General features: G+C 45.0%; 1 protein-coding gene across 1 annotated transcript; it reads right to left on the reverse strand.

The window, feature by feature from the left end:
• Positions 1–447: 447 nt before the first annotated feature.
• On the reverse strand, positions 448–4,233 carry mpg (N-methylpurine DNA glycosylase). The gene has a single exon (XM_078400137.1). It carries the CDS (start codon positions 3,989–3,991, stop codon positions 2,846–2,848), a length of 1,146 nt encoding a protein of 381 aa, XP_078256263.1. The 5' UTR covers positions 3,992–4,233; the 3' UTR covers positions 448–2,845.
• Positions 4,234–11,775: the final 7,542 nt, after the last annotated feature.

An 11,775-nucleotide genomic window follows, 5' to 3' on the forward strand; every position in this document is an offset into this window, starting at 1 on the left:
AACTGCCCAAGCGAAATATGAGATGCTGTTCCTCCAATTTGCACTGGGCCTCACTATGACAATGGAAGAGGCCCAGGACAGAAAGGTCAGATTGGGAATGGGAGAGGGAGTTGAAGTGCTGGGAGATCAGGCGGACTGAGCGGAGGTGTTCAGTGAAACGATCGCCGAGCCTGCGCTTGGTTTGGCCGATGTAGAGACATCTGGAACAGTGGACACAATAGATGAGGTTGGAGGAGGTGCTGGTGAACCTCTGCCTCACCTGGAAAGACTGTTTGGGTCCTTGGATGGAGTCGAGGGGGGAGGTAAAGGGACAGGTGTTGCATCTCCTGCGGTTGCAGGGGAAAGTACCTGGGGAGGGGTTGGTTTGGGTGGGAAGGGACGAGTGGACCAGGTAGTTATGGAGGGAATGGTCTCTGCGGAAAGCAGAAAGGGGTGGAGATGGGAAGATGTGGCCAGTTGTGAGATCTCGTTGGAGGTGGCGGGAATGTTGGAGGACAATTTGTTGTATGCGACGGCTGATGGGATGGAAGGTGAGGTCAAGGGGGACTCTATCATTGTTACAAGGTCATGGGGAGAAGGTTGGAGAATGGGATTGAGTGGGAAAAATAAATCATCCATGTTCAAATGGCAGAGATTCGATGGGCTGAATGGCCTAATTCTGCTCCTATGCTTTATAATCTTATATCTATGCCCTTAGCCTGTGTTCCTCTACTCCTTTTAGACACATTGTCTGAGGCTGTAGAGGTAGAATGTTATAATTATGTGGAAATGTTGAGATACTGGAAATGGAAAATTGAGAGGTATTGAAAATGATAAAACATTTTGATAGTCAGGGAAGACATTTCTTAATTGGAGATATCATCAACCAAAATGTTAAAATTACCACCAAGGGTATGAGCAGAGGAAAAATATTGTAAATTATGTGGAATACAATCTCCCATCTTAGCCAAAAGCATGTGTCTGGGGAGGAATAGTGAATATAAGTCAAGGCAGATGTAAGATTTTATGGAAAGACTAGAATTGTGGCATTAACAGCTGGTACAGACCTGATAGGTGAATGGCCTCTATATTACGTAGCCTTTATTACCCTTTATGATAAATATAAAACATTTTATTGTGAACACAGTTCGCTGAAGTATACATGAAACAAACAAATATGGTGCATTTTAAGGTAGACAATAGACAATAGACAATAGGTGCAGGAGTAGGCCATTCAGCCCTTCGAGCCAGCACCGCCATTCAATGTGATCATGGCTGATCACTCTCAATCAGTACCCCGTTCCTGCCTTCTCCCCATACCCCCTCACTCCGCTATCCTTAAGAGCTCTATCCAGCTCTCTCTTGAAAGCATCCAACGAACTGGCCTCCACTGCCTTCTGAGGCAGAGAATTCCACACCTTCACCACCCTCTGACTGAAACAGTTCTTCCTCATCTCCGTTCTAAATGGCCTACCCCTTATTCTTAAACTGTGGCCCCTTGTTCTGGACTCCCCCAACATTGGGAACATGTTATCTGCCTCTAATGTGTCCAATCCCCTAATTATCTTATATGTTTCAATAAGATCCCCCCTCATCCTTCTAAATTCCAGTGTATACAAGCCCAATCGCTCCAGCCTTTCAACATACGACAGTCCCGCCATTCCGGGAATTAACCTAGTGACCCTACGCTGCACGCCCTCCTATGCAAGAATATCCTTCCTCAAATTTGGAGACCAAAACTGCACACAGTACTCCAGGTGCGGTCTCACCAGGGCCCGGTACAACTGTAGAAGGACCTCTTTACTCCTATACTCAACTCCTCTTGTTACGAAGGCCAACATTCCATTGGCTTTCTTCACTGCCTGCTGTACCTGCATGCTTCCTTTCATTGACTGATGCACTAGGACACCCAGATCTCGTTGAACTCCCCCTCCTCCTAACTTGACACCATTCAGATAATAATCTGCCTTTCTATTCTTACTTCCAAAGTGAATAACCTCACTTATCTACATTAAACTGCATCTGCCATGTATCCGCCCACTCACACAACCTGTCCAAGTCACCCTGCAGCCTTATTGCATCTTCCTCACAATTCACACTACCGCCCAACTTAGTATCATCTGTAAATTTGCTAATGGTACTTTTAATCCCTTCGTCTAAGTCATTAATGTATATCGTAAATAGCTGGGGTCCCAGCACCGAACCTTGCGGTACCCCACTGGTCACTGCCTGCCATTCCGAAAGGGACCCATTTATCCCCACTCTTTGCTTTCTGTCTGTCAACCAATTTTCTATCCATGTCAGTACCCTACCCCCAATACCATGTGCCCTAATTTTGCCCACTAATCTCCTATGGATGGATGACCAGCGCCATTTTAAAATGTTGGCAATACTGTCTCCTCTAGCTGTGAGGCCTTAATGTTGATTTTACTTTATTTGTGCAAGTGATTGTTTTAATTCAGGGATTTTAGATTATTTTCTGCTTTCTTGTCGATATTATTTCAATATGACTGTTACAAGGTCAGAATTGGTTCACTCATTTCTCGGAATATCACATCACGTGATATTTTGAACAGGCTTAGCATTAAAAAATGACACAAAAAGCATATCTGGAGAAAAGAAATAACGACTTGAGCTTCTAAAACAAAACTAAGCCACAGAACCACTAACAATATAACGAGGGCATTGATAATGGTGACATTTCAAGGAGCAAACCAGTTTGACTAGGTGATGTTTCGGGTCGGGACGCTTCAGTTGGACCCGAAACGTCAACGAAACTATGCATGTTCTCAAGAGATGCTACCTGACCTGCTGAGTTATTTCAGCACTTTGTGTCCTTTTGTGTAAACCGGCATCTCCAGTTCGACTAGTCGTTCATCGCCTCTGCTTTCCTGTCTATAACGCTCACACACTTGTTGCCTTTTATGTAAAAGCGGAGAGGTTTGCTGACCCATTCCCCCGCATAACCTATCCCGATGCGGCTGCTGGAGATGATATCTGTTCCAGCAATGGCTTGGGGACCTCGTTCCATCCAGAGATCCGTGGCCGTGGCCAGGTGCTCCTGGTCAAAGCTCTTGGTGATGTCCAGCACTTGGCACAGCTTCGAGGGGCCATTGCAGAGCTGGTGGTCTTTGAGCGGCTTGCCCCCTGCTTTCCTGCGCTTGCTGCGGAGTCCTCTCATTGCATCGAGCCCTTGCAGAGGCTCCAGCGAGCGCACCAGCACGGCCGCCCCGTCGCCCTCGCTCGACACGTTCAGGCAGAAGTAAATGCCGTAGATCTGGTAGACGTACAGAGTGCCTGGGCTCATAAACATCGCGGCGTTGCGGAGGGTCCGCCTGCCGCCGCGGGAGTGCGAGGCGAAATCCTCACCGCCCAGGTAAGCCTCGGTCTCCACGATCCTGCCCCTCACCTCAGTACCATCCGCAAGCCTCCGCACCATCACCTGGCCCAGGCAATCCCGGGCCAGGGCCACGCAAGGCCGGCGGAAGAAGTCCCAAAGGAGCCTGCGAGGAGACGCCGTGCAAGCGTGGAGACGCTCGGTGCAGGTTGCACCGTGGTCCTGGTGCCGGGGCTGGAGCTCGGCCGCTGCTCCCTGATCCCGGGGCTGGAGCTCGGTGGCTGCACTGTGGACCCGGGGCTGGAGCTCGGCCGCTGCACCGTGGACCCGGGGCTGGAGCTCAGCGGCTGCACCGTGGTCCTGGTGCCGGGGCTGGAGCTCGGTGGCTGCACCGTGGACCCGGGGCTGGAGCTCGGCCGCTGCTCCCTGATCCCAGGGCTGGAGCTCGGCCGCTGCACCGTGGACCCGGGGCTCGGCCGCTGCACTGTTGTCCCGTACCCGGGGCTCGGCCGCTGCTCCCTGATCCCGGGGCTGGGCCGCTGCACCGTGGACCCGGGGCTGGGGCTCGGCGGCTGCACTACGCTCCAGCTTCTCTGCAGCAGCTTGCAGCTCGCTGGATATCCCGCACTTCCCCGGGTACGCAGGGGGTTGCAACCTCCTTTTTCTCGATGCCATTTCAACAAGAGCCAGCCGGCCGCAGCCTGGGCTCCAGCGCTGCTGCAGACGGGTAGCTCCGGCTTCCTCTCTGCTTGCAGCTCAGCTCTGAGAGCTCCTCTCCTCTCCTCTCCTCTCGCCTATCAGTAACCCGCGGCACGGCAACAGGAAGTAGGAACGCTGGAAACAGACAGTCCCAACGCATTACTTCTCCGGGTTTCCAAAGCACCATTTCTGGTGTTTTCCCAATTCAGGCAGATGATTTAGCCAAAACCAGAGTCCCGACCCCAAACGCCATATCTGCATTCCCTCCACAGACCCTGCCCGACCCGTTGAGTAACTCAACCAGCTGTGTTTTGCTCAATATTCCAACATACAGTACCCTGTGTCTCCGGGTGATAATGTCATAGGGAAGGTTATGTCCAACTGCTCTTTGTTGAGCTTGCTAAACAGATCTCCAATGCTCTTGTTCTCTCCCATGTTACATTAATGATACATGTAAAATGGGCATGTATACTCTTCGAGTCATCGGTCATTATGTGCGGAAACAGCAAAGATACTAGAGGATCCTCTATTATCTTTGGGAAACAGTCTCTTCGGCCCAAATTCCCCACATCGACAAACGTGTCTCATCTACACTCGTCCCACCTGCCTGCGTTCGCCAATGTCCCTCGAAACCTGTCCTATCCATGTATCCATCTAAATGTTTCTTAAACGTTGCGATAGTACCTGCCTCAACTACACCCTCTGGCAGTTCGTTTCATACATCAACCACCCTTTGTGCGAAAAAGTTACCCCTCAGGTTCCTACTAAATCTCTCTCTCCCCGCCCCCCCCCCCCCCCGGTTTAAACCGATGCTTCTCGATTCCCCTACTCTGGGCAAGACACTGTGTTTATCCGATCTATTCCTCTCATGATGTTGTGCACTTTGCCCTTCTTTGTCAGGCCAAGGTCCTCATTTGTCCTCATTGTACACTCAAACCCAGATGCCCCCTCAACCGCAAAGCTGCTCTGCAGCCTTTTCCGGGCCAACTGGTCAATTCACCCCAGGTAATTTCTGACAAAGTGTTCTTTCACATCCGTCTGCGCGGAGTTCCCAAACCGGGAGCTTCGCGTTGGTTGGAAAATAAATGTCGGCCTCAGTGGGAAACATAACATTTTTCGTTTAAGGGTTTTGAAACTTTATTACCACTACTACACATTAACACGAAGAATTACATTACTTGACTGCATTTGTATTAATTAAACTTTACATAGTGTGGAAAATTCGAATGTTTTTCACTGATACAAGGCCTTTTGAATTACAAATTGATGAGATTTATTTCCCCTTTGCAGTGCCAATGATGAAGAAGAAATCAATATCTATGTACATAGTCAAAGGGCAAAGCTTGACTCTACCCTGCCATCTGGGAGTGGCACTAGGTAGAACACAGACATATCAGGAGCATCTCAAGAAGTCAGTATTCAGTGTCAAATCTTGGATCAATCTGCACCTCATCGGTGGGAACTGAAGCGAAAACACTTCAAAACGTAGAGCATTTTGAAAATCTCACAGGAGATATGTCTGTGTTTTCAGATTTAAGTTTTCTTGCTAGGTCATTTCCAACTATAGTGATTACTGGTATGGATTTCAGTAAATTGTATGTACCTGGCATAAGAAGTACAAAGGTAAACTGAAACAACTTCATGCTAGATGGTATTAACATTCCAAAATCCCTACTTCCCTGCATGTGGAATTCACAATTTAGTTGCTTAAAGTTTGAAATCAAGACCTTAGGCCTTTTCTTTTTACCCACCACGGGATTAGAGACTGCAGTGTTTGGCGGCAGGCTGTGATTATCCACACTGCACCGGACCTACCCACTAACCGCCTTCTTCTGCTTCTCCTGGATGTAGCTTCAGATACGCGAAGGAAACAAAAATGTGTGGGACCGATTCCTTGTATCTAATGCCACACATGGCTGCAATGTGTGTAAGTTATTATAAGGACAGCGGGCTCAGATTTACAACGTGCCAGTGATGATGTGCACTGGGGCCATTTCCCAAATCATTAAAAAAGTTGTTGGATATAAAACGGGCCAAATATTTGGCGTGCAGCAATTGTGGCAGCACTTTCCTACACTAACTGTCTCATCACATCAGAAGCTGCCTGCCCACAGAGTGACGGGTGAAACAGGCACCGCCGCCAGCAACCCATGCATCACCACAGCGATGAATTTCCATCACGTAGCTGTATCGTGATGGCAAGCTGGAACCAATGAGGAGAATAAACGCGTACAGTGTACTTGATTGAACATTACTTCAAATATGTAATGCAATACCATATAAAATGAACTATTATCATAAAGTTTGTAACCGTCATTGATAGGATTGCAAGGTCAGCTTGCAGTGCACAACGCTGTGAATATGGCCCATTTTTAGTCAGAGAGGTTGAATCGGCTCGGCCTAACGCTTTCATTTCTGCCATTGATAAATCTGAATTCAAATCCGCACCGAGACATTGCAAAAGAAGCTTGACACGTTACTGTAGAAAGAGTGCCGCTTTGTCACAGCACTGACAGCAATTTATTGTAAATTAATTGCCCCAAGACAGTATGGTGGCTCGTAAATTGCGGCAATAGTCTCTTTTTTATATTGGGATATTTTCCAAAATGAAAAGGATGGCCGATTATCAATAAATCTATATTGGAACAATGGTCGTCCATGCACGACAACTTTCCTCAAGAGAGTGGAGTGCACATTGCATATTTATCCTGGCGACCTGGTACCTTTATCAGTGTTGTTCTACGCTTGGAGGTGGTTGCCACCTCCATGTCTATGCTGCACGCAGATGCACCGTAGCTTTGCCTATGTTTATTTTTAGTTTTTCTTTCGCCAGAAAACGAGGATGCATTGATAGATTACATTTAATACTGACATTTGTGCGTCTACCCTGTATCTAATTAAAAAAACTACCCATTTTTTTGTTATTTAAAAAAAAAAGGTAAGTATATAATTCAAACACTCCCTGCTGGGTCTCGCCTATTTTGGATGGAAAACACGCTAACTTTCAGGTTTTAATGATGTTTTGACATTAAGCAAATATCTGCAAATGTTGATGAACCTTTTAAAAACAGTTTTTAAAACGCAGATAAACAGTAACAAGTGCAGGGAAGCAACCGGTTCACTATTTTCATTTTACTATGCTACTTTTGTCATGTTTATTAAAGACACATTTTGAAGGCATTAGTAAAAGTAGAATTGTTTTTATTTTGTGCAGCTTGTAGTTTTTAATTTCAGTCAATGAGATGAAATACAAGGGTTAGCTCTGTTGATGAAACACCGAGGTGTCACTGGGTTGGGAATCTTCAGAACCACCTGGCTAATTTTAGTGGGAGCTGATTTTAGGGCTGGCCCATCGGAAACCGGGCATGGAGGTGGTGTGGAGCGGTAATGGTAGAGTCAGGTTCGGACATGTTGCTAAAAACACCCATAATCGTTGAGTCGAAAAATCCAAAACAGTTTTGTACAATGTAGAAGACAATGTCTCGCCACACTCGGAGGCAGTCTACCAATCCCACCAACTGAGGCTTGCTTGGCTTTACCGAAATTACCCACCAAATAAAATAGATCTATTTACCCTGGGTCCTAATCTCCCTTTTTCTTCACTCTTCATTTGTTCAGTGTTTGCGGACTTGGTCAGTGTATCTTTCACACACCGGTATCCCTTTTAGAGATCAACACTAGAAGCCTCTCTGGGAATGTAGAGACAAACAACCGCAGGTGCTGGTTTACAAAAGAAGACACAGAGTCTTCTCCCTCTGAGCTACTCCAGCACTCAGTGTGTCCCCACTCTGAGAAAGTCACTTTATCATTGTAGGTTAAAAGGCATGCGCTTTAACACATTTTACGAAAATATTTGACTTAAATTACCACTTGCACAAAAAGATCGGGGAAATATATATCAAAATGATTTTGGGATAAAATAATTCGATTTAAACTAATGCATAATCCGTGTTCACGTGGGCATAAGTGCCAGTGGTCTCATGTTGGAAATGGTAGGTATTTTATAATTTTCTATTGTAGATAGAATATTCACTAAAACACAGTGACCATCATTGTGGGATTTGCACTTTTCATTGTATCATTGCACTTTTCACTGTATTGTTGCACTTATAAATTGAACAATTTATTTTTTACTATGTCCCCGGCAGTCTTAATATTCCTCGCTTGTAAGTGATTTGCTGTCTGGTCTTATTCCAAGATTAACTATAAACTATAATATAAAAGCTGTGTTCCCATTAGAACTACATTAATAATATGTAAGTAAGTTCAGAGGAGGATACGAAGAAGCTCCAATGGGTTATAGATAGGTTAAAAAATGGATACTGATTTAGAAAATGGAGTATAATATTGGAAAATGTGTAATTGTCCATTTTGGAATGAAAATTAAAAAGGTATATTATATAAATGGCGACGATGCAGAACTCCGAGATATAGAGGGTTTTGGGTTTCCTAGTGCATGATTCACAAATGATTAATATGCAGGTACAAGTATTTTGGAAAATTAACAGATAATATGTATTGCTATTGAATTAGTATAAAAGTAGAGCGATTATGCTTGAATTATAGCACATTGATGTAACCACATCTGGCGTACCATGTGCAGTGTAATTCTCCACATTCAAGAAATATGGTATCCGTGTTGGAAGCATTTCAAATAAAGTGACCTAAACTGGTAGCTGGCATGGGAGGGTTGTAATTATGAGACTTTATCCGCTGTAGTTTAGATAAGTGTGTGTGTCCACATTTAATTATAACATTTAAGATCCTGAAGTACAGACAGACAGAGAGCATTTCCTCCTGTAAGAAAATCTAGAACTCGGGCGTCATTGGTTTGAAAATAAGATGTCACTCACTTAGGGCAAGAATTAATTGTGAATAATTGGAACTGCTTTAGAGGGCAATGAAACACGTGTTTAGATATTTTAAGACAGAGGTACATAGATTCTTGAGCAAAACGCAAACTGCTGGAGTAACTCAGCGGGCCAGGCAGCATCAGTGGAAAGAATAGACGGATGACGTTACGGGTTGGGGCCCTTCTTCAGACCGATCATAGATTCTTGTTAAGCAAAGGGGTGAGAGGTTAACAAAGGTGTTAGGTGGGAATTCAGTTTTGAGATTACAATTGGATCAGTCATCATTTTATGAAATGATGGAACAGATTCATAGGGCTGAAAAACCTACTGTAGGGCCAGTTTTTGCGCATTAAGTCCCATTATCAAGAACAGACTACTATTGTCTTTCTTAAAAACAATTTCCCTGTTTTTTTGGGCGCATTCATTTTTGGAGCACTCTGGGAAAACAACTTACCAGTTGCAGGTCTGAAACAAAAACAGAAAGTGCGGGAAACACTCTGCAGTTCAGGCAGCGTCTGTGGGAAGAGAAACATAAATCATGTTTTAGGTTGAACGCCATTTTTTTTTGGTTCTGATCAAAGATCATTAACCTGAATTGTTGCACCTGTTTCTATTTCCACAGACACTGCCTGACTTGCTCAGGGTTTCCACCATTTTCTGTCTTTCAGGTTTTCAGAAACTTTAAAAAAAATGTTCATCAACATTTGCAGATGTTTGTTTAATGTCAGAAAATCATTAAAAAAATCTAAAGTTAGCATATTTTCAATCCAAAATAGATGAGACCTAGCAGGGAGTGACTCAATTACAAACTTACATTAAAAAAAAAAGGAAATAAATGGATAGGATTTTTTTTAAATTGTCGCTGGAGAGACCACAAACAACACAATCAAGAGAATGGAATGGTGTGGAGGGGTGGGGGTTACACGATAAAAAAATGTGCTCACCTATTTTGGATACAAATTATGCCAATTTCAGGTTTTTTTCTAATGATTTTCTAAACAAATATCCTTAACTGTTGGTGGACATTAAAAACTGCGGTTGATGAAAATCAGAAACTAAGACGAACCATCACAACCTTTGATAGACATTTGGACAGATACAAGGTAGACACAAAAAGCTGGAGTAACTCAGCGGGGCAGGCGGCATATCTGGAGAGAAAGAATGGGTGAAGTTTCGGGTCGGCACCGTTCTTCTGTTCTCGACCCGAAACTTCACCCATTCCTTCTTTCCAGAAATGCTGTCTGACCCGCTGAGTTACTCCAGCATTTTGTGTTTACCTTCTATTTAAACCAGCATCTGCAGTTCTTTCCTACACCTTTTGGACAGATACATGTATATGGCAGGTTTCGTAGGACGTAGGCCAAACGCAGGCAGGTGGGACAAATATAGATTGGCCATGATGGTCGGCGTGGACAGTTTGAGCCGAAGGGCCTGTTTCCACGCTGTATGACTCAAGACAAAAACATTAAACATGTATTTGCATTTTATCCTCCGAATAATCATTGATGGAACTAGATTTCCAGAAGTTTTATGATTGGAGAGATATTTGTTATGAACCATGGAGTGGAAACTGCGAGTTCGGAATCCACTACCATTCAATGGGAACTGAGCCTTGACCTGAACTTATTGTTGTCTTCTGGCGGGGAAAGGGCCGAGCTGGGCGGGTGCCTGGGGAACATCACAACATCTACCGCTGCTGGATACCTGGACTTCAACGTCACATGGGTTTGCAAAGGGTTAAAGTTTACAACCACAGAACGACCAGGAGGCAGTTCTCATCGTGCCGCTCAGAGGCTCAGAAGCAGATCAAGAACACATTTAGATTGAGTAAAATTAGTCTTGTTTATTTTTGGGTAGAAAAGCAGAAATTAATAAACAAAAGAGACGGAGGACTCAAATCTTGGCGCCAGCTCTGGCGGCAATGCGTGACTGAGGAACCAAGTCCAGCGTCCAGTGACCGCGACTGACGTCCTGCTGTGGATGTGAACTGAAGGAAGCCGGGACACGGGCACTGACTGGAGCCGGGACACAGGGACTATCCGAAGCGGGACACGGGGACTGACCAGAGTGGGACAGGCACTGCCCGGAGACGGGCCACAAGGAACTATCCGAAGAGCACTGCCCGGAGGAAATAGCACAGTTGGGAAAGGCACAACGCACGCCTTTCATGCGCCTGGTGTAACTGACCTGTGTTCCTTGCAGCACTGGTCTCTCACTCAAAGACACCCTTTATTCTTCGATTGCTTCATCTTCTGCTGCCGGGTCGGAGGGGTGTATTTTCGCCGCTCTTTTCTGGTGGAAATATAAATAAAAAGGCTTGATGCGTTGTGGTCATTTTTCGATGTGATGGTTTCCGATGATTCGCTGTGTCCTGGCCACTGAGACAGTTGGAAAAGAACAAGCTCGCATCTCTCAACCGAGTTCCAAATGCTGCCCTTTGCAGAGCTAGATGAAGCCGCTGCAATTTTCATCGATTGGGATTTAATGTAAAGAGACAATATTTCAGGTAAATATGCAATGAAGTCGAATGATTGTAGAAAGACAAAAATACTTTTTGTTTTAAAGAGAAAAAACATTAAGGTAACCACTGAGCTGCACCTGTAAAAGTTGCCTGATTGCCTATTTTCATGAACCCATCTTAAAAGTGGAGGATGGAGTTTTGAAAATGAATGAAATGCAACAATTAATTGCATGGGGAGAAAGATGTCAAAAGGAATCGTTCTGAGCGTCACAGGATGATTGCTTTTGATATTAGCTGGGCCACGGGACTTTCAGCTTGACTTGCCCTGATAGAGTTAACTTTGCGATGTAATCCGTCTGACATCGCTCGCCGGGTTTACAACTGCACTTTATTATTACTATTTGATGGCATATTGCTAAGACTATTATCCAATGGCAAACGGAAGA

The sequence above is a fragment of the Rhinoraja longicauda genome, chromosome 5 (genome assembly GCF_053455715.1).
Source record: "Rhinoraja longicauda isolate Sanriku21f chromosome 5, sRhiLon1.1, whole genome shotgun sequence".
Lineage (NCBI taxonomy): Eukaryota > Metazoa > Chordata > Chondrichthyes > Rajiformes > Arhynchobatidae > Rhinoraja > Rhinoraja longicauda.